Source organism: Cyprinus carpio, chromosome A18 (genome assembly GCF_018340385.1).
Source record: "Cyprinus carpio isolate SPL01 chromosome A18, ASM1834038v1, whole genome shotgun sequence".
NCBI lineage: Eukaryota > Metazoa > Chordata > Actinopteri > Cypriniformes > Cyprinidae > Cyprinus > Cyprinus carpio.
The window spans coordinates 18,451,784-18,476,924 of NC_056589.1; the positions used below are offsets into that span (position 1 = coordinate 18,451,784).

Genomic DNA, 25,141 nt, shown 5'->3' on the forward strand with positions numbered 1-25,141 from the left:
AAGACATGATATTGTCAGACTTGACGTTTTATTCTAATCCAAAACAAGATGAGTGTGATACATGGGCTACAGTACATACATTCACTACCAGTCAAAAATTTAAGAAAGATCCAATAGAAAGATCCAAAGATCAGCATTTATCTGAAATAAAAAGCTTTTGTAACATTATACATATACCATTCAAAAGCTTGGAGTCAGTATAATTTATTTTATTTTTATTTATTTTATTTTTTTTGGGAAATGATACAAATTAATACTTTTATTTAGCAAGAATGCTTTAAACTGATCAAAAGTGACAATAAAGACATTTATAATGTTACAAAAAAATATATATTTCAGATAAAAGCTGTTCTTCTGAACTTTCTAGTCATCAAAAAAACCTGAAAAAAAAATCTACTCAGCTGTTTTCAACATAATAATAATAAATGTTTTTTGAGCAGCAAATCAGAATATTTGAATGAATTCTGAAGGATCGTGTGACTGGAGTAATAATGCTAAAAAATTTCAGCTTTGAAATCGCAGGAATAAATTACATTTTAAAATATATTAAAATAGAAAACAGATATTTTAAATAGTAAAAATATTTCACAATATTACTGCTTTTCCTGTATTTTGGATCAAATAAATGGAGGCTTGGTGAGCAGAAGACTTCTTTAAAAAAAAAAAAAAAATCTTACTGTTCAAAAACTTTTGACTGGTATATATATATATATATAGGCTACAGTATGTACATATATATCGAAGTGGTGGTGGGCCTCCTGGACCAAAAAATGCCAGGGCCAATTTTTTGTCCCAGTCCAGCCCTGGTCTTATCAATAACACAGTGGTCAGAAATCTGTCTGCTCTAGTCTGATTGTGGCACTTCCTGTGAGCCTGTGGCTGTGGGGCCAGCGAGTTTGTCTGAGTAGATCTGGGGAATAGAGAATAGCGCCATGAGCCAGTCTGTCTGTTTGTTGTCAGATGTGCTGCCTATACACAAACACACACACAGATTGAGAGAGATAGATAGAGAGTCTCCTCTCCAGGACATGGAGACTGACAGCTCAGACACTGTCCGGCTATTTGTTCCATTACCTCGCAGACAAGCTCTCCCAGCGGGCAAAAGCAGCTCAAATAACAACAAATTTGACTATAAAGATCTACACAAACTCAAAAAAACACATGTAGACAGAGGAAATGACAAATATAAAAATACAAAGACATACATGAAGACAAATTTATTCATTTATGGGTACACTCATGGATTGATTACTAATAAAAAATTTATTAAAAACATAAAAAATCTTACTAACTTCAAACTTTTGAATGGAAAGACTTAATTTGTTTTTGATACTTTTCAAATAAAAAGAGATATGTAATGTGTAACAAAAAAATTAAGAAATTATTGAAAATATTATTCAATTCTAATTAGGATACATAAAGCACTGGCGATGAAATTAGCATTAGCAAGACAAAAGAATCTGTCATTCTACTATAAAAACATACATTTCAAGTATAAAAACAGTAATTTCAAGCACAGTACAACAAGACACCAACAGACATCAACACATTTGTCTGTGGCACACACACACATCAGCTGGAATTAGCGTCACTGTGCATGTTGGGAACAGTAAAAAAACGAGAAGAGAAGGAATAGTGTTTCCTCTGAGAAAAGACAAGCTTTTTATACCCTCTCGGAAGTGGAGTAGGCTAATTAGAAAAGCAGGCCTACTTAAATCATATTAATAACAGCCATGTTACCTCACTCAGAGAACAAGTGAGAATGTGTGAGATCCACATCCTAACCCTTCAGATACCCCAGCTCAGAATAATATATAGAGTCTCCTACTAATGCTTTAATCGAGGATGATCAGGAGATATGCAGGAGATTAACAGTTTTTGCTAAGACAAGCATTACCATTATTCATGCTCATGCTAACCCTCAGAATTAAACTTCAGAGCACAACTCATCCCACACAGTTTGTGCTACAGACATATACAACATACTTTCTTAGTCAGACGCCAGATGGCCAGTTCAGTGTTCAGATATATTCATCACTACAACTATTTTAGCATGTTGCCTGCATGCACACAGCAGGGTCAATACACTTTCTGTTTTAAACCAAACAAGCTTTTCTTAAAGAGACAGTTCACTCAAAAATGCAAATATTGCCATCATCATTCCAAACCTGTAAGACTTTTTTTCTGTGAACCGCAAAAGAGGACTGAAGAATGAAGAATGTCTATAAAATGAAAGTCAGTTGGGTCCGGTGTTGTTTCAATCTGACTCATTAGCTACATTTACATGCATCCAAATTAAAGTGTTTATAATCAGATTGGACTGAAATCCTTCATGAAAACACCTCAGTCGATCCAACAGTGCTTATCTGAATGAAATTTCATTTGGGTTGAAAGGGGTGGTCTAGACATTAAATCCAATTAACAGGGGAAAAACAATTACCATGTTAAAGCTTAAATCTAACTATTATCTCAGATTCAAAAATACCTTGCACATGTGCAGTGTCGTTTACATATATTTTATGCCATATGAACGTGTGTGTTTATTTAAGGCTAATCCATGTCTACCTATAGGAATATGATGCCTATCACGCCATTCCTATACAAAGTCTATTCAGTATTATTCAGCAGCTTTATCGCTTGCTCAGGAGCAAATTACCCTCCTTCATCCCCAGCTCCTCCTTTCGTCACAATCAGGACTTTGGCTTTCTGATGTTCCTCATTTTCCTGTAACATATCATGAAAAATTATGTTACACTAAAATGTCATTAAAAACATTAACGAAATCTGCTACATTTGGTTGTGTTCTCTTTACCCTAAGAGGGTTACTGCTGCACTCCCTGCTCATTCATGACAGCCATGGATGAGCAGGGAGATTTTGCCCAGAACTGAACCATACCTCCAATCCAAACTGTATTCTAAGCGTCAATTGGCTTTGATGATAATGGTCCTGACAGAATTATAGTCACGGTAGCTCTTGTGAAATTATCACCGGCTTACTCTGGTCTGAACGCGGCGACTCGGCACTGCGTATTTGCTGAAGTTTTGTTCTGAAAACATGTTAAGTGCAAGTAAAGAAATATGTGAATCGTATGGCAACGTTTAGGATTCATTTAAACAGAACTTTAAGAATCCGAATTGGATTCATTCTGATTTATGAAAATTAGTGCATCAAGAAAATATATTCTTTTGTGTTCCACAAAACAAAAATAGAAAGTAGTAATGGTTTGGAACAGCATGAACATGAGGGAATGATGACAGAATGTATTTTGGGTGAACTATCCTTTTAACTAAATGAAGCAGTATGTGTATTTTTAGAATGATGACATTACTTATGGAATTGTGGGAAAACTGATTTAGACTGTTAAAACGAGTGCCAATCAATTCTCATTCAGCTGATGGAGAGCAGTATGTGTTTGAGAGACAGAGTGAGTGAGAGCGAGGGAAGGGGGTGGGTTATTCCTGAGAGTGTGAGAACAGTGGCAATTTGAAGGTCACCTCCAGTCAGCTTAAAGAGAGACCAACCCTCCATCCATCACTTTAAATGGCTATGGACACTTCACCGATGGACAAGAGAGAGAAAGAGGGATGCACTCAAACAGACAGATTAAAATCTTTCCCATGATCCCAAACACAAATCTAGACAAGCAGTTCATTTTCTTTGTGACTGGTATAATGCAGCCAACTGCTTGTATCCTTGTTTCAATCAGCTCTTGGACGTAAAGCAAATGGTTGGACATGGCTCCCATCGCATGCTAGCAGCAGCTTATTGCATGCAAATCCTTTCCTCAAAATGCCAAGCACTTTCCAATGTAATACCTGTAACATGACAAATCCGTGGTTGCACAACTTCCGAGTCAGCAACACAAACTGAGACTCAAGGGACACGATTTCATTAGGATTCAACTCACCTACGAAAGTACCCCATCCAGACTCCTATCGGCCAATCACGTCACGCTGCAAAGCTCAACACCACACTCCCCGTGAGCGATTACAAGCATCATTTACACACAATGCTGTTTCGCCCAATTTTGACTCTGTGGGACAGAATTTTTTTATGTGTAATTCATTTATCCACACTTCTCTACTTCAATCTGACATAATTAGAATTGCAGATGGAGGCAAACACACAAGGACACACAACATACACAAACACCTACTACTGTCAAATGTCATTTGTTTGTTTTTGTCCATGCAATGGAAGTCAAAGTTCACCAAAACAATCTTCAAAATATTTTCCTTCATGTTCTGCAGAAGAAAGTTAGTAAAACACAATTTTTGGGTGAACTCTTTAGTCATTCAGGCAAAACAAATACTAGAATATGTAGTTTTGCACATTTCTAAAATATGTACAAACCTATTTATAAAAGCATACCTAAAGCAAGCGGACATAATACATGGACAGAACAAACTTTCATCTGTGTTTTTGCCAATGAGCGATGCCTGTGAATACTGTTTGTCTCCATGGCAGGATTTCCTGAACTGTGCTCCCTTGACAGGCTTTATGTTCCTGCTAATCTCACACATACTGTACATAATCACGCTCCCATTCATACTGTCTGACCACCAACCCTACTGACACAATCAAACCACAGAACACAAACTAGAGCCTGGACAACAGACAGAAGGATTTAAAACACAAGAAGTAAGCATAACCTCAGGAATGTACTGCCTACGGCAATGTTTTCTTTGATAGTCTGCTTGTCCCGACCTGTTGGCTAACAGTGAGTGTCAGTTCTCACTGCTCAGCACACGCTCACTACAGTATGTATCATTATATAGTACATTTGTAGTCAGGTCTGTTCTCTTTTTAAAGTCCTTTAGGCCCAAAACATGCTCAAATACATAAATGCAAATGCTTCCACTGTAGCTATGCAAACTTGGTTTCACGTGGAACATAAACAGCCTTCTTTAAATGTAACAGTAAAAAAATATTAGGGATGCACAATATTGGTTCCATATTGGTTATCGATATTGACCAATACTACAAACCATTCTGATTACCTTTGCCATCATCATTACCAAACAAACAAATCGGTTAAAAATGTAAACCAATGAACCGATAGACCAGTTTGGAGTAGACGTAACAGTTATGTCACATATAGCTGCGCGCGCATTGTGATGGCAGAAAAACAGTGGAGGGAAACGGGTAAAATCCATAGAATAACACACAAAAAATTATTGTTGTGCTTTTGGATGTCAGATTCGTTATGCAAATTATTTTTATAGAATACTATTGTCAATGATGCTATTTGAAGCTAAACGAAGATGTTTAAACGGACAGACTATGGATAAAACCTGCTATGTATATTATAGTAATATTCACATAAAAGGGGACTGTATTAGCCCTGCAGTTACAGCATGAAATAGACTACTATTTAAACCTATAACATTTACCTATTTTGTCTCACAATTCTGACTTTTTTGCTCGCAAATGCAAGTTTATATCTCCCAGTTCAGACTTTATTACTCAATTTAACTCAAAACGATTGCAATTATGTCAATTCTGACAGGGATAAAAAGCCAAGTGTGAGATATAAACTCGTGATTCTGAGCCGAGGGGAAAAGAGAGAATGAGTTGATTTATCTTATCAGAATTGTGAAATTGCAAAAAAAAAAATCGAAATTGCAAGGAAAAAAAATCTGAATTTTTAAATAAAATCTCAAAATTACCTTTTTTTATTCTTTTATTCCATGGCTTCCATAGACTGCTACTTTAAAACTGTCATTTTCTGCCACCAGATAGACTCCGCCCACAAAAAACGTTATCACTGTTTGCAAACACCAAATTGGTCTATGAGAATGTGTATGTAGGGAACGAATGTGTTTTTTGTTCAGATCTGAGTACTCCCCAAAGCAGACTACACATCCACTGAAAAAACAACTTGATTTTGCTGGTGTGATAGACAGATGAGGACACAGAGTAGACGAGAGGAAAAAAACAGACAGAGAGAGACTGGTTTGACCACTAAATATATATATACAGTGCAGTGTTGTTAATGTTATCCTAATTTAAACCCATTAAAAATAGGTTAAAAACATCATTATTTCATTAATAAAACTTTTTCAAAACTAGTCAAATTACTAAAACTGAAAAAATTAAAGCTAATAATATAAAAAATAATACAAATTACTTAAATTAAAATGAAAACTAAAAATAATAAAAAGCTGATTTAAAATACAAATAAATACTAATATGTTATATGCCCCAAAATGCATTTGGACATATGAAATATCTGAATATTACTGTTAGATAACAAAACATCAATCATGTAGCATGTGCAAACAAATTATGCTAAATGATCTTTAAAATAAATGCTACTTGATTTCATATTTATTATATAGCCTAATGCAAAGACATTCATACATTTAAAGTATGGCATAAGTGTCAAAAATACATTTTGAGGCCACTGTGTGTACAGAGTGAGCACGCACAGAGAGATCTGCACCATTTAATCGCAAATCTATATGCAGACATGCTCCACTGAAAGCAAAATGCCAGGAGAGATCCATCAGCCCTGTCTTTTCCCAAGTCCACTCAAGAAGAATTGTGTCCAGCATCAGATGAAACGCAATCAAAGCTGTTTCACACATGCAGCTATCTCAGTCTCATTGCTGTCAGGATGGGATGGAAGAAAGAACTGTTCAAACTATCTGGCCACATGGAAATGTCACCATCAATCCCGGTCCTTCCAGTTGATGTGTCCATATGTGGACTATTTTTTATTTTATTTTTTTTAGCTTTGAGGCTTGAGAGTGGACGGAGCATGAAAACATGTCACGGCACATGAGACAACTTCTCACCAAAATGACCTACATTTGGATAATGGATTTGGAGAGTTGAGTGAGGGTATTGTGAAATGTGCACGCACAAACACAAGCACACAACTTCCCCATCTGAATCTCTGCCTCCTAAAGTTTCTCCATTAGGGAGGCATACGTCCGCGCTAATGGATTGCTACCGGAGGCAACAGCACAATATCCCTTCGGTCTGAAAATGATGGGTATTCAAGACTCAAGGAGCTAGAGAATGGATCGAGCCAGAACTTAGAAACAACTGTTCAGCATAACTTTGAAAATAAAAACTGCTCTGATTTATGATCGCAAACCACTGAAGCATTTCATGCTAAGTGGACATGCATACTTGCAAACCAAAAATATTGACAAGGCGAGTCTGATTACTAAAACATAACCAACACACTTTTGTAATGCTTGTATTTACTCAGGAAAATTCCTTTAATAACATTATCACTAATTACAGAGTACAGATAATTCCTATCAATGTAGTTTTGTCATGGTACGGTACATCTAATATGCAAAAGTAACTTGGTTTACTGGTTTCACACAGCCATGACATAAGTTTCAATATTATAGACAAAGTAAATGATTTTCAATCACAGATGCTTCAGAAACACTTGCATTTACACTTGCAATTCCTTTAATAACATTATGGTTGTATTTTTAAAAAGTATTTTCAGACTTAGAATTAAGCACTGCACATTAGGTGGCCTCTCCTTCTCTCTCTGCATTTGTTTATCTAGCTATTCTGTAGTCAACGGGGCACTGCCTACTCTTCTCCCTGTCCATTAGTGAGCATGTGATTAGCATTCCAGCAAAATTCCCTTAACTAGCCCTCGTCTCAGCACACAAACACCCGCACAACAAAACACCACGTACGCACACATACATCTGCCCACATATACACTCAAACTGTATCTCAGATATACACAAAAGTTCAGTCTGTTCAGAAGCCAGTCAGGACAAAGGAATAGTCCATTTCCTGACCCATAACACAGAGTTGAGTGAGCATGCCCTGTGCAGGACCGCTGAGAGATGGATAGATGATGATGATAAGGAAACTCACATTAGCCCCCAACACTCCTCCTCCAGTCTGACCAGCACAAGAGTAAATCACAATGTTTAAAAGCATGGGTTTTAGATAGTAATGAAACTTAATTTGAAACAACAATTGCGTTGCCTCTTCCTACATACTGTAGGCAGCAGCCTAACCATCACAGAAGCCTAATAACTGACTCCCTTAATGGTAGAAGCATGTGCATCACACAAATAGTGTTATTTAAAGTGCACATGAAATTCTGCTAATGCCCAGTTGATTCTGTAACAGAGTGGTAAATGAGTTTCATTAAACTCTTAAAGATACAATGACGAAGACATAGAGGTTGCCAACCTCCTCATAAAAAAATGTCTTGTTTCTACAACTATGAATATATTTGTGGGTGCTAAACTTACAATGCTACATAGTATACTATATTATACTGTATAAACAGTACTATGCAAAAGTCTTAAGCATATTAGATGCTTCACAACAACATTTTTTTGAAGACAGTTATTTATATATTTTGTTTTAGTGTGCCTGCAGGGTATATCAATATTAGATTTATAAACATTCCATTTGCAAAGCTGCAAAAGCTCTCACCTCATCGAGTAGTTTGCCATCTGTTGAAGGACTCATTTATATAAAAAAACCTACTGAATTATTACAATATTTGCACACACACACAAACACACACACACACACACACACACACACATATTATATATATATATATATATATATATATATATATATTCCAAAGGCTTGGGGTCATTACCTTTTTTTAAAGAAATTAATTAGCAAGGATGCATAAAATAAATTAAAAGTGACAGGAAAGACTTTTACAAAATATTTCTATTTGAAATAAACACTGTTCTTTTGAATGTACTATCTAATGTATCTGAACAAGCCTGAAGAAAATGTTTCACCAATCCCAAACTTCTGAACAGTAGTATGTGGATTAGATAGATAGATAGATAGATAGATAGATAGATAGATAGATAGATAGATAGATAGATAGATAGATAGATAGATAGATAGATAGATAGATAGATAGATAGATAGATAGATAGATAGATAGATATCAAATTGTTAGCTAATCAACCTCAACATTTAAGTGATATGATGGAGTGCCATTTCCCCAAAGCTATTCTGCATTATTTCATGTCAGGTTAGCTCATCTTCTGTTTGTGTTTGTTCTGCACTGCTGTTTCCTGCTTTGTCCACAGATGAGCAATGAACGACCTCTGTGCAGTAATCCAGTGGAGGAAGATTTCCCTGTGGGCCCTGTCCCAGATAATCGAAGTTCTGCAAGACTGTCTAAGGTCTGTCTGATTACCTCCTTGAGAACAGGAGATAAAATCCTGATAAGGAGCCATATGACTGGAGAAAGTTCTAAGAGCCAACCACAACACTCAGATCCAAAGCTCAGTTCATGATTGAAGTGGATAAATGAGAAAACGTAATCAATATTTTATGATATCATGCAAAGGCTGTATGATCTGAGCAAGACACACAAGAACACAAGGGTGGGCGGTATGATCAAAATCATATCACATACATCAGAGTAATTTTATATCATGGTAATTGTATATACAGTCGTGGCCAAAAATATTGGCCCCCTTGGTAAATATGATCAAAAAAGGCTGTGAAAATTCATCTGCATTGTTAATCCTTTTGGTCTTTGGACAAAAATTCACAAAAATGTATCCTTTCATTGGATAATAAGAATTTAAAATGGGGGGAAATACAAGTATTGAGTACATGTACAGTAAATTAACATACTTTCCAGAAGGCCAACAATTCACTAAAAATGTTTTTCTTTATTGGTCTTATGAAGTATTCTAATTTGATGAGATGAATTGGTGGGTTTTTGTTAAATGTGAGCCAAAATCATCACAATTAAAAGAACCAAAGACTTAAACTACTTCAGTCTGTGTGCACTGAATTTATTTAATACACATGTTTCACAATTTGAGTTGAATTACTGAAATGAATGAACTTGTCCACGACATTCTAATTTATTGAGATGCACCTGTATATATATATATATATATATATATATATATATATTACATTTTTTTTTTTTTTTTTTTTTTTTTTCTTTTTTTTTATGCCTGCTTTTTTGGAGAACAGAAGTTCTTGAATTGAGAATTCAATTACACTTCTTCCACTACTCCTGTATCTCATACATTTAGTGCAGTTTCAATCAAAATCATATAGTCTAGTGATACTGATTCATTCTTGTTCAATCACATAGTGGTTTTTCAAAGTTCCGCTGAGGCTCTCAGTACCATCGAGAGTCTATCAAGAGCGATGACAGGTTTGCAGCACACAGACAGCAATTCAGAGACTCTCGCTGCATTCATCGCCAATAAATATTTACAATCCATTTCTTTCATCACATACACACACATGACAAAGTGTAAAATGGCCAGCTCAGCGAGCTGGAAGAGGAAACATGCAGGAGACCAAAACAATACCTCTTCCCAGCTGGTGCCACCACCAGATCCGTCAGTGTGTCAATGGCAAACGGATGTATGTATGTATGTGTGTGTGTGTGTGTGTGTGTGTGTGTGTGTGTGTGAGAGAGAGAGAGAGGGCCTTAGCACCTTCACTGACAAGCACATCAGTCAGACGTAAAGCACATCCTAACAATCAGCATCAATCTGCCATCAAGTAGACAGTTCAAAGGCTGTATTCAGCCGGTGAGAGTGACCAGTTGCTAAACTGAAGAGAAAAGGACTGGTCAGCTGTACAAAACCTCTTCACAGAGAATTGTTTTCAATAAAATATAAAATAATGGACCCTGTGGTAGAAAACCAAAGCTCTGTATTTTGTTAAATGTAACTCAATAGTGATTCAAAGTGATGGTAATTTATGGTTAATTTGTTGGCTAATTATATTTAGTGTGAAGCCACAAGTTAAATCCATCATAAAAAGAGGCAGAGGGAGGTATATACAGTATGCTGTGAAAGTGTGAGGAAAGTTAATTTAATTTTCACTCAGTGCCTCTTTCCTCTCTGAGGACAATCCTTTAAGACATCCCACCATGCGGGAACAACGCTGCTCTACTGGGAATCACATGTAAGTGTACTGGCTGCTGTATCTAATCAATTCCAGAGTAATAAATTCTGTAGTGTGATCGTATAGGTACAAATAATATCAGAATAGCCTGTGTCCTTATCCAGCAGCACTGAAACCAAATGCTGAAGAGGTATGATCTTGTGTTATGAAGCTTTATGGAAGTATAGGAGAATAAGCTAGGTGCTACAGACACACGGCCATCAAAAGTAAACAATAACCAAAAACAAGCTGGCACATGACATGACAAGTGTAGTTATGAAAACAGGAAAACAGGAACCCTTCCTTTCTAAATGTTTTCTTAGCATGAGAATGTCTAAATATAGTTCAAAAGTTTCAAGATCCCAGCATACACTTCGCTAGCTGTTTTTAAATGCAAGAACACAGACTGTGTGTAACTCTACTGTTCTCTCTATCTCTGGACATCTACCAAGGATTTTGTCAAGGCAAGCCTGTTTTTTTCTACACTGACAAAAAATGCCCACAGCCCCATTACTGTAAACATCTTTCTCTAAGTAAATATTTTCCAGATTATCCTCTTTTAACGTGTTGCCTGCTAGTACTAATGCTGCAGTTTTCATATTATCCTTTCCGACTATGACAGCTGCGCAATTCATCTCTGGAAAGATATTATCATATTAAGTAACGAGATGCTCTGCGCTATTCAAATGCTAAAAATAATAAAAAGAAATAAAAAAAATAAAAATGGGATTGTGCCTTGGGAAGCTGATATGTGACACAGTAAACTGTTCCATGACACAACAGCTATCCTGAGTGCTGGGGTGAAAAGCCTGTGGCATTAGGGGATCTTCTGGACGATGAAATGATCGAGTGCCAAGGTGCCTGTGTATATTAGCAGCACAGTGGCTGTTGACAAGACAGCAGTCTAGCACAGACTCACTTTGGCTTCTGGGAGTTTCCAGGCCCAGAACTCCTGAACACAGTCTGGAAAAGAAAAGAAAGGAATTGGCGGAGAGAGAAAAAGTGAGAAAGTGAAGAACGGAAGCCTGCATTCCAGTGTGGCGGTCCAAAAGTCTGCAAAATAGCTTTCCAAAAAAAAAAAAACAGGCACAGAACCTATACACAACATTACATTAACATTGCAAAAAACATTTAATGGATACTGTTTTGCTGTAAAAATGTCAAAGAAAGGATGCATAATAAAAAAACAACTGATGACTCAAAGGTTGTTTATCCACTGAAAAGTGTGTGCAATGTAATACTGGAAAAACATTGGGAATCTTGGAACCTTTACAGGTGGTACAACCATCATATCAACAAAGCTTTGAGCCACTTTCTCTCTCATACAAACAGATCCCACAGCCTTCTGTCTCACATGCTGCTTGACTTTCTTTTCTTCTTCTCCTAATTCCATATATTTCTTCTTCACAATCCCTCCTTATCGCTTCATATTTATCCCACTCATTCTTTCTCCTAATGTCTTTCTGTGTTTCTCATCTCATCCTCTATCTTTTACTCTCCATTTCTATCTAATCCATTTTTTTCCTCTTCATCTTCCTCAACCCCCTCCCCCTCTTTTTTCTCATAAGCTGGGGAACGGTCTGTGAATGAGTAGTAAATTGCTTGCCCTCCCAGTTCAAACCCAATTCACATGGCAGTTGAGCAGATTACTTGCCCAGCCAACAGGGCAAAGGGGAACAGGACAAGAACAAAAGCTTTGAACAATGTAGATTGGTTCATCTGTCCATCCCACATACATTAACATTCATCTCCTTAATGCATATCAATCAGACCAACCCAAGTTCAAAAGGTTCTTGTGCATAAATTGTACTTTAAATGGGACCAAACACACAATAAGCTTTCCAGACTTTCTGGTCCAATCCAGAGCAGACCCACCAGGAACACTAGGAGTCCCTCAGCCATGTAGCTAAATTCAGAAACCAGGAAAAATCCAGGTAGGGGGCCCAGATGGCAAACCTTTCATGTCATGAAGAACAAGGCCTTCTTTTACCAGTCTGCAATTGGCCACATTGGTTACCTTCATTTGTTGCCAAGTCTAGCAATGATCCATGAGCCATGGGGATGATCACGGGGCCTCCACCTGCTATGCAAATTAAAGACCTTGATAAACGCTGCTTCTGTCTGAAACCCATCATTTACCTGCTTCATTAGACAGCAAGATCTTCTAGCCACCTGTACTGACGAACATCTATGCATTCAACAAAGCATGAACATCCTACTTATCACCTAAGAGAGACCAATTCAGTGGGCTCAGTCAATACAATGGCAGACCTAAAAGACTATAATTTGAAAAATGACAACTGTACCAACCATTTCCCTTACTGTGGAACTGAAGTCTTCCTTTTGGACCCAAACCAGTTTCACATCAGCACACATGAGTAACTCCGTTTGTAAGAACCTGTGAGAGAAGAACTAGGCTGTGAGAATATGAATGTCCAGCTGGTATATCTATAAAAGCCAGCTGTGGTTCATTAATGTTAACTGATGAGTTTGCAGTGGTTGGCTTGAAGCGTTCCGGAGATCATGCTGGGATTCTTATACAGCACTCTGAGTGTGCTACAGGAAGTACAGCATTCCTATAGCACATAAACTTTGTAATAGCTACTCCCTCCTGAGAATAACACGCTAACACACATACACACACACACACACACACACACACAAGGACATTATAAAGCAAGAAAAACATCAGCAAAGACATCAGCACATATAAACAGCTCATACATCAAATAACTGAAACCAATAGAAGTTTCCATCTCAGAGTAAAAAATACCACAGATAATTGACAGATTAAAATTAAAATATGAAATATAGTCATTTTGAGATGAAAAGGTCACAGTGAACATTTTACAACTACAAAGTCACAATTACAAGAATTGAGATATTAAGTCACAATGCAAAATAATCTATTTTTTAGATTAAAAGTCATAATTACGAGAAACAAAACAACATTGTGAGATAAACTGAAAAGTAAAAAACAGATGCCTTGCAACCACGATAGTCACAATTTTACAAGTCACAACATTATGACAATTAAGTTGCAATTATGAGACACAAATAGCAACTGACAAGTCACACTGCAAAATAACAGCTTAAACTATGATGAATAGGCAATCAGAAAGAAACAAAAGAGAAACAAATTGCAACTGTGAGATATGAATTCACAATTCAAAATAAAGTCACATTTTAATAGTCACAATAAGGAGAAACAAAACATTGAGAGATATAATCTGACAATGACGACAGAAAGATTATATTTAAAAAGTTGAAACTGCAATACTGTCGCAAATAACTTTTTTTTACTCTGAGACAGAAACAGGTTTTCATAGAAGCCAGATTGTTGATCATAAACATGGAAACATACACTGTCTTTCAAGTCAGAGAGTGAATATTCTAAGTATGCTGTGTGTTTGACAATGTGTGTGAGATGTAATGGGAATATTATTAAGGAACCAATGCTAATCTCCAAACAGTGGCACAAAAGCAAAATCCTAGCTGTCGCTGGCCACTCTACGAAGCCAAGAGCAGCAAAGCCCTAAGAAAGATCGAAAGCCAATCTTCAAAATCAATTTTCTTTCACATCAAGCTTCTTTGTTGCCTACAAATGACTTTTTCTTTTACCATAAAGCTGCAGTAATAACGTGCAACATCCTTTTTTTATCCTCATGCAAGCACAGCTCACTGGCGTCAGCATTAAAAAAGCAACAAGCCGCTTAAAGGTCGCCCCTTTAGCAGAAAAATGGGAGATGCAACATTGGGTTAGCGCCGTGCTGCAGCTGATGCAACTTTAATCCACTGCACTGCATTGATGAGGAAGAGGGACAACTGTAGAAAGGTCACATTATAGCAGCTGTGTGAAATGGAGTCACTCACTTCAAAACCGTCTCTCATTTTGTCTCACCCTCCCCCATCACCTCCTCTCTCTCTCACCTTTCAGTCTTGTGCTCTCTCTCCCTAAATCCCCAATCACTCCTCAAAAGTTCCCATCATCGAAAAGGTCAACAGGAGCAAGAAAGCATCCACAACGACTTCCAATGAGACGCTTCCTCAAGGAGGGCCACGGAAAGGTGATGGTGGAGGTCAAGCCAAATCAAAAAGGGCACCCCTAATCTATTCCAGAACCAGAGTGAAATAAATTACATTAATTATGCATTATGCTTGCTGTTTATGCATGGGACTGATTATTATAGCTTCAAGAGTGTTGGCATACACTGTACATTTATTTGCATGCCACTAAAAGACCCTAGATTGTCCCAGAGGTCGGATATAGAAACCTGGAATGTATTTAATACGTTGCCTGATCCATCAATTATGAAATTGAGTTCTGGCATTCCAAAGCATACATCCCAAGCACTGTTGCTTTAATTTAAGGTATGCAACATGCATTGCAGTGTTAAACTTCACATGGATTAACAGGACTTCAACTAAAGATTAAAGCCTCTTCATTCTGCTACAGTGTGGCTTAGGCACCTCAAATAAGAGGCGCATGCTTGCACGTCAATGCCACACACTCACTCAAGCATGCTCATTAGCAATAAGAGTTCCCATGTGCATATACAATATGATATTGCACGTACACACTCATATGGACACACTGCTGAGAAGATGTGATTGAGGTGCTCTACACTCACACGTCCTTAATGAGCATCCAGACAGAGAGGTTCATTAAAACACAAGCGGATGCTGATGATGTCATGCTCATGCCCTGTGGAGAGGTTCATAAGGACAGGAGCAGTGTTGTTATTATTAACTATTTCAATTAGCGAATTGGTGCTTTGGCAACCAATTGAAATAAGATAAACCTGTTAAAATAAAAATTATGAAAACTGAAATAAAAAACAAGTTAAAGATAAAGGGAAACATTAAAAAACGTAGAGAAACAAATGACAAAATCACATAACAGAATGACTAAAACTTACAAAAAAAAAAAAATTATTCAAAATATAAATAAATACTATTACAGTATACGAATAGTACTAAAAATAACACTGGAAAGGACAAATAGCAACTCACTAATTTATCTCAACAGAGAAAAAGAGTTAAGTTAGGATGAGGTTTATTCAAGCGTATCAAACATTGTGAAAAGGATGATGGTCTCGGAATATACAAACTGATGGTCTTCTGCCTGTAGTCCACATACAGCACCTTCTGTAATCTTCTCCTCATCTTTATCTTCATGCTCTACCTCAAAATTTCAATTTCTCACCCTCTGTGCTTACTATTATCTTTTCCCAAGCCTCTTGTGGTGTCTTTCCTCTTCTTCTCACTGTGTCTTTCACTGCAACCCTGCTATTGGGTTGCCATTATGTCTTTTACTTTCAACTTTTACCGGATTTTCTGGTCTCTAGAGGCCATTACACTGGACTCTTCTAGTTCTAGTCTCATTTCTGTCTCTTTTTCTTCCACCCCCCTTCTCCTGGCTCCTGCTCTTCATCTGACCCTTTCCCTTCATCACTCATCACTGCCAAGCTACTCTGCAATTCAGAGGGCGATCAATCTGCAGATTGCCTGGGTCTAGCTGAGCTGGACTGGACTGATCTAGGCTCATCTGAGTTGAACTTGATTGGCCTTAGCTAAAACTGGACTCTACTGGGCTGGCCTTATCTGAAATAAATTAGACCTGTTTAGCTAAAATTGCACTGGACTGGGTTGGGATTATCTGAATAAACTGGATTTGTCTCAGATTATCTGGATTGAAAACTGGGTACACTATACTGGACCTGACTGAGTTTAACAAAACAACAAATCACCACTTAACTCAAAATTCAAAAAAAACTGGACTGGCCTTACTGGACCTGACTGGGTTGGTCTTAGTTCATCAACAGGACTGGTCTTAGCTACTCAGCACTGAACCTGGCATGATAAACTTGACATGAATGGGTTTAGCTAAACTGGGTTGATCTAGGCTCAGTTTAGCGGAGTACTACTGTACTGCCATAACGAAAAAGAAGTTTATTCAAGTGTGCTATTAGTATATTTCTTTTAAACTAAAAATAGGAAAGTATGCTTTTAGTTTACTTTTTATATACTTCTAAGAAATGGGCTTTATGTACTTCTCAGAAATATACTTAAAATTACATTTAATTATACTTGACTTACACTTACAAAAAGTTTAAATATATTTGAACTATACTAGAATCCGTGTTTTCATTGTTATACGGTAGAGGGCGCTAGTACACCTCTTCTCTACATAATTTTCAAGAAAACACAAGTGAAGAAGAAAAAGAAACAACAGGGCTGCGTTCAGCCCCGACAAAAACGGCGCAAAACGTTTTTTAAATGGAAACGGTGGTGCGTTGAACACCCTGTTATGATGACGCAAGAGTTGCAACTATGGCAGCTGAGAAGGCTATTCTTTGTGTTCTTTTTAAAGAATTTTCGGAGCTTGATATGATCGGTATAAATACGTGTTTAATATTGCAAAATAGGCTCGATGTTACAGTCTCTGCTCTGCCGTCCAGAATGAAAGAGAACATCCCAATCAAGTGAAGAGATTTGTGGAAACTGTGGTTCCTAATTACTGTGATCCAATATTTGCCTCGCAAACATTTCAGGTGAAGAATAGCTTACCTGTACTGAACTGGGCATGCTAAACTGGACTGGACTAGGCTGAGTTTAGCTGAGTACAACTGGCTTGGCTTTAGCTAATCTGGATTGAACAGGGCACGGTAAACACCTTACTAGGTTTAGCTAAACTGGACTGGACTAGGCTAGGCTGGGTTTAGCTTTGTAGAGCTGGACTAGCCTTAGCCGATCTGGACTGAACTGGGCAAACTAAACTGGAATGGTCTAGACTGAGTTTAGCTGAGTACACCTGGATTGGCTTTAGCTAATCTGGTCTGGGTTTATCCAAGTTTTATTGAATGAGTTTAGCTAAATTGGACTGGATTGATCTGGACTAAGCTGAGATAAACTGGACTGGGCATGCTAAATTGGAGTAGACTGGAAATAGCTAGACAGGATTGGGCTATAGGCTGAGTTCATGTGGACTGGTTTTAGCTGAATTGGTATAGTCTAAACAGATGTCTCTGTCAGGGTCACTTTTACGTACAGTTCCCTCCCCCATCCCATCATGCACATACAGTCTAATCTCAGACAGCCCGGTGTGATTGACTGCGCTCCATTAATATGACCACGACGCACATCAGCCAGCAGATTTACGACGATGGCGACGGGACGATTTGGCACAGCCATTGGCGAAAACAGACACATGCACACAACTACACTTGCTCGTTTTTCTATCTCCCTTTCACTCTCACAGCTGCACTATAATGAGAATCTACATCAGCATCCAGCGTCCATCGAGCTGCAGAACAAATATGTGCAACACTCTCTCTCTCTCTCTTTGCCTACCAACACAATCACTCAACACAAAACAAGAACACGAGGCATGCAAATATTACACATACACACCCAACATAATCTCCATCCACAGATGTTCACACACACACACACACACACACACACATATTCCCTCCCTCTCCCCCATTCTAATGCTGACGAAAGAGATTTACAGGGCAGTGAAACAAAAGAGTGGGTTACACTGAGTCAAATCATCACATGGTGAAAAAGTCCTGCATTTCATTAGCAACTCAGCACAGCCAAGCCACGTTAACAAACACATACGATTTAAACAGCAGCATAAACAGAACTCTCGAGAGGGCCACACATTCATTAGAGTCAGTCCTGCCGGTCTGACACAAAGAAAACAAGATGCTACACTTTAAACACCTTGGGGTCAAGAGGAGGGGGTGTTGTGACTTGTTTAGAGGAGACGTGTTTAGGCGACTCTTTTAGGTCCCGTGAGGACCGGCATGTGTCCTCCCAACCAGCTGAGAGCGGTCATCTGCAGGACAGTCAACGCCAGGGTGAGTAAAACGACACCGGCTTTTGAAATCATAAGGGGCCTACTTGGATTTCACACTGAGTATGTCCCCCACTGCTGCAAATATAACAGCAAAAGAGCTCTGCAAAACAAAAGCAAGCATGTGCACACACACACACACACACACTGTTAAAAGCAAGGAAACTAAAATTAAAAGCAAAAAGAAGCCATATGAACCTTCAGAGTGACAAAAGATGAAGGAGAGAGAAAAACTGATGAATAAGAAAAAGGGTGAAAAGCATTTGGCAAAGATAAAGAGGCTGGAAGTATGTGAAGCTAAATTCAGACAAAGAAAACCAGTCAGAGAGTATCTTTTCAGAGTGATCTGTTTGTTTGCCAGTCTGCAGACTATCGCTGCACACAAATTCCATACACTGCATTCTTTTCCTACACTATATCAGACAGACACATGCTTTACTCCATCATGTGAATATAGCGTTTTTGTGCTCATAAACGTAACTGAATAGAGAATGATCAGAAATGAATATAGAATGACTTTCAATGATATTCAAAGAAAGGATATTCCTGAATCATAAATGAAACTGAACTGAGGTAGCAAATCCGATGAAAAATGCCATTCAAATTTAAATGCTATGAAGTAGAAAGAAAATGAGTTTTAAAAAATTCAAAGCAATTCATATTACTGTTATACTGTAAGTTTAAAGGTCTATAGCCTTTATAGACAGAGAAAATAACAGAACGATAGATAGATGACAGATAAATAAAACAAACAACAAATGAACGATACAATAAGCAAGAATGACAGAAAAAAACAACAGAATGATAGATACAGTAGATAGAACAGAAACAGAATGACAAAGAATGATAGAAGGACAAAACATTAGGATGATAAAAAGAAAGAATAAACCAATTGAAAGACATAGTTCGATAGATCGATAGATCAATAGATAGATCGATAGATCAATAGATCGATAGATAGATAGATAGATAGATAGATAGATAGATAGATAGATAGATTACATAAACATGCAAATCAACGCCAGCATCTGGTGACTGATAAAGTTCAGCTGAAGAATGTGAGCGCTGTACAAGGTAATTCAAAAAAAGGTAATTTTCATACTTTACATACAACTACAGACAACATCCTGCTGAAAACACACACACACAGCCTATAAGACAACACAATTTTCCCTTCATTTGTATTCTTATGCAAAAAATGTGTGCAACGTTCCAAGACATAAACGAGAATGAAGAATTTTCACACATACACATATACTGCATACTAATGCAAATGCTATCTAAATCAGATGAATATGAAGGGCTGTTTGTCAAAAGACTCCTGAGTTGACATAAACGTTAATATTTACATTCATATTCATCATATGTTCACCTGCAGCTGCTTTTAGCATTCCTGTTTTTCTCTTGAGCTGACAAGAAATAAACTAACGAGCGTGTCAGCTGGTCTCTGGATTAAGATGCGTCCAGTGTAAGAGTGTATGTATTTGAGCAAAAATGGCTGTCCTTAATCACTTAAAACGGATAAAGATGCCTGCCGGGAGTGGCAAAGCAGGGGCCACTGATGTGTGACTGCGTAAAGGAAAGAATTTCTTTGAGATGAGACACTTACTATGCAAGGACAAGCATGAATAGTGTGATTTCAGAGGGGAATTCATAGATGTATTCTCAAGTGCATGTTGCAATTCGTCTTTGGAGTCATGCTTGTTCATGCATGGCATGTGTAGCATTATACACCGTTTACTATGAGTTACGCTGCCAATGAAACTCATATGTGGAAGGCTGGTGGCCTGTAGTTGCCAGGGCAACGCATACAAATAGCAAAAGCTCTTTATTGGGTGATTGAAATGCGACAGCTCACCTAAGCCAACATTATTAATATGTATGTGGAGTATCATCTATGACAAGCACCAAATGTCAGGCGTCTGAGAGTGATCTAGCAAGCTCGTTCCCTGCTGGCGTTGCATTTAACCTCTTGCGGTAAAACTCTGAGGGACGGTGGGGGGAATATGTGCAGGCTTGCTGTCGTAGTGCACGCTCTCTGGGAGCCATCCAGGGGACGGGATAAAGATCTGAAGCCGAGGCAAATGACGTTAACAGCCAAACATTAATACCCATCAATATGTATGAAGCAGAGCATGTGTAGAACACGAACTTATGAATTTATGTATTAAAGGAAGTATGCATGCATCCATACATGCTTGCAGAATGAAAATGTATGGAGATATACAAGTCTGGAGACATGTTGGTAAAGCGTTAGTGGGGTAGCGTCTTCATATTGTTAACCAAAACTAAAATTTAAACTATTACAAATCATGTTTGTGAAATGAAATAAAGCTGAAATAAAATCAAATAAAATATAAATATTAGATGACAAAACTGAACTCAAATCTTCTTACACTGGAGTAAAAATAAAGCTATAGAGAAATATAAAAAAATAAACAATGGCATACAAAATGACTAAAACTTAAAAAATAAAATAGAATCTGAAAATATAAAGTGAAAGTTAATTCAAAATATTAATAAAAACTACAGTAGTATATAAATAATACTAAAATAACATTGTTTCTACACTGATTGGGATAATATCACTTTCTGACTGAAAATATGACAGCATAAATAATATGGCTAGAAAAAAATCAAGTAATATTTGACCTGTGTTTGAAGTCAAAATTTATGTGATAAAATTAAAATTATGTATACTGCTAAATAATAGCAAGCAAACAATCAATTTTTTATAACTGAGGTTTGAGCCAAAATGTATTATGTTTCATTAATTTTGCATAATGTTATAATAAATGTTTTAAACAAGAAACACTCACACTATCCACAGATCAGTTTTGGTGATTATTATATTTGTTAAATATCAAATGAACTGCATAGTTTGAGAAAATATTAAGATTTTCGTAATATACCAAAATAGGAGGTTCCCATATGAAATGTATTTTCTCTGCAAGCAAAATGGATACTATTAACTGAAATATGCCCAAACTGATCTGAATCAAAAGGAGAATCGAATTGAAAACAAATCAGGAAGTTTGGATTAAAACTCAGACATAATAAATAAACCAATGTAGGTTGCAATCCTGACACTCCTGCAGGTTTCTTACTGATGCAAACACTACATTAAAGTGATTTAGCCATTACACTTGTTTATTTTTCACTTCTTGGTGACATCTGTTGGTCTCAGGTAAACGAGGCACAAGACAAGCAAACCGTAGAACAGCTGCTGCGATCAAGCTCAATCTCCCCGGGCAAAAACAGCAATCCTGGCTCCTGGCGTGGGACATCGGTACTCAAAACGTACACCATTCTTTGTCACAGGCACTGAGCATTTTCTTAAAGAGTTAAACTGAACAAGGCGCAGACCACTGAGGTGGCTTTCCGAGACCATTTCCTCACTTGAATGCAAAGAGCAGAAGTGATTTTATTATTTATTCATAACATCATCAAGATGCCAGTTCTCCTAAAAACAGCAGTGGGAAAATATATAGGTAAACTGCCAAGACATGCAAATTAACCTCATTCCTCCCACAGGGATCCGCAATGATGTTTTGCAGAGCTGCGCATCCTCCACAGCCCTGTATTAGCAATCCACTGACTTTTTCAATTTAACTTCAGCCAGCGAGGGCAAACATTAAATAGTGTTGCAGTATGTCGAAATGAGATGCCAAAAGCAGTAGGGAGGCAGAACACAGGTCTCACAGGTTGAGACTCGATGGAGAGCTCTGAGCTGGGACTCTTTTGGAAGAAACAGGTCCATGGTGCAAGAACAGATTTAACCTCAGGGTCCACCATGGTTACTTGTGAAAATGCACAGTATCAGTAATATTTCTCAATTCTTGATTACAGTACCATGTTAACACAAGTAACAAATAAATCTGAATTTGTGACAGAAACTGTCCAGCTTTGTGCATCCATCAAAAAAATCCATTGCTATAGATATTTTCGAAAAGCTGCAAGAGAAAATTACTTTCAAGGGGCTTTTTGCTCTATAATGCCACGGCACACGGACATAGAAAGCATGACCAAATCTTAGAAAATGTCAAATTTGGTTAATTGATTTACAGAAAAAAATCTATTTAAAGCTGCAACAAGCTGAAAAGTGAAAGGTCATAAGGCTTTTCACATATGGATTAATCATAAAGCAATGTAACACTTTTATAAAAAATAATAATAATAATAAATAATAATAATAATAATAAATTAATTATTCTTGACAATGTAATAAATGTTATTGTTGTTGTTTTTCTTCAACCAATCAAAAATACCTGAAGCCAACAGAAAAGTGAAATATTTAGTATGGAAACCTGTCTTGAAGAAATTCTGCATCCTATTTGTGCGCTTATTTTTTATACTTTAGCTCATGAATTCCGAGGTTGAGCTGCCTATAGAGAACGCATTTTTGGGCATCTTTGTCACGCGCATCATTTCGGGCATCCTTGGAACGCTCACTAGGTTTTGACACACAGCTTGTGTATTGTCTTTAAGGAACTACAAAAATTCAATTCCACTACCGTCCTGAACAGCCGCTTTATACTAAATGACCCCAGTGTGCACCACCACGGCGATAGCGACAGCAAACAACCTATTCTTTCACACCAACATCTGGGCGTCCAGAACAACGCGTGCAGGTTACTATCAAGCAGTTCCGTAACTTTTCCACGTCGCGATGAATCATTACAAAGGTTAAATTGAAGAACCTACCGGTACAGACATCTTGAGCTCCTTCTTTCAATCCACTACAAAACTGATGCTTATTTTAACGGACCAGTTTCTTTCCCTCCAACGGGTTTTCAGCAGAAAACATCAATTTGTGTCGTTAGGCTTCTCTCAGTCTTTCTATTCCATGTTGTCTGTAGTAAGGATGCAATCCGGGTCTCGATGGGGTGAGAAGTTTGATGTGAATGTTTCAGATGTGTCTCCGCTCCACCTCGCACGGGCAGCGCTGAGCAGTTTTACTCCTCCTCTCCAGAGGCAGAGAGCTACTATTGGGCTACTAATAATACGGCTGTGTTTGAATTAAAACGCTTGTCTTCTTCCCCCGTACAGTAAGGAATGACCTAGCTTCTGTTTGTCTGTATTGCGGTAGCGTACACTGACACTTCACAGCACAGCGAACCCACACGCTGCTCCCTCTCTCTCGCTCTCTCTCTCTCTGTTTGTCTCTCTATTGCGGTAGCGTACACTGACACTTCACAGCACAGCGAACCCACACGCTGCTCCCTCTCTCTCTCTCTCTATGATGGAATCGTCAAGTTCTGTTTAAAGGGATACTCCCCTGTTACCTCTGTGTGGATAAACACGGCATGGTTTATATAAACGGTGCTTACATTCGATGCGTTTATGCTAGTCTCGTGCTGCTGTTCTATTTTATATTCTTTATACTGTTTTATTTTTCCCTCTCACTGGGAAAATAATATTTGTGCCTTACAAAAATATTTCTTGGAAGTATAGTTAAGTATACTTGGCATACATGACAACCATAATTCAGTTAAAGACAAAAATCTGTTCACATTCAAACCCAAACTAGTACAAAATTATCTGTACTGAATGATGCGTTGTTACTCAAATCGTTGACACTGTGAAGAGCCCTTTATTGTTGCTATAATAAAAAATGTGGTAATTTTGTATCAAATGGAAAATCTCCAGCTCTTAATGAAAATGAATGAGTTCAGACCACATTGTTGTTTAAGTCACTGACTGTGTGAATGAGGCTTTACGCTAAAGCTTTTTTATTCATTGCTTTAAAATACACTATGCTATTACATTCACTGAACACTTTGTCACCCAAAAAGGTGTTGTGGCTGCATATCCAGTTTTCAATTGTGTTAAAGGTAACAGACACATTTAACAAACCGCTTAAGATGCTCCTTTGAGACATTGAGCACTCAAATAACATCTTGATGGATATCAATTCAATGAGCAAACCTTTAACACAAGAAGAAGCTATAACAAACTATAATTTTATTCCACATAGCAATGGATGATATAGACCAAGGGTGTCAAACTCAATTCCTGGAGGGCCCAAGCCCGCAGAGTTTAGTTCCAACACACATACCATGTAGATTTCAAATAAGCCTGAAGGACTTTATTAGTTGGATCAGGTGTGTTTAATTTGAATCTAAACTCTGCAGGGCTCCCGCCTTCCAGGAATTAAGTTTGTTACCCCTGATATAGACTGTTTGGTCTAAAAATAACTAACTAAATTACTGATTTCTAGTTTTTATGGCATCCTGAGGCATTTGCTGAACATAGCTTGGAAACTACCATATCTGCAGAAACAATCTCCTTGACAACAAAAATATATAGTATATATTTAGTATTAAAAGTAGCAATTACCCATTAACATGATGAAACTGGCTGCAAACATTCTAGCATTT

General features: G+C 37.5%; 1 protein-coding gene across 1 annotated transcript in view; it reads right to left on the reverse strand.

The window, feature by feature from the left end:
- LOC109108845 (breast cancer anti-estrogen resistance protein 1-like) overlaps positions 1-23,890 on the reverse strand; it is a 92,229-nt gene extending 68,339 nt beyond the window's left edge. The window contains exon 1 of the mRNA XM_042775226.1: positions 23,466-23,890. Coding sequence (XP_042631160.1) covers positions 23,466-23,477 — 12 coding nt within the window. The 5' untranslated portion in view covers positions 23,478-23,890. The remainder of the gene's footprint in view (positions 1-23,465) is intronic.
- Positions 23,891-25,141: the final 1,251 nt, after the last annotated feature.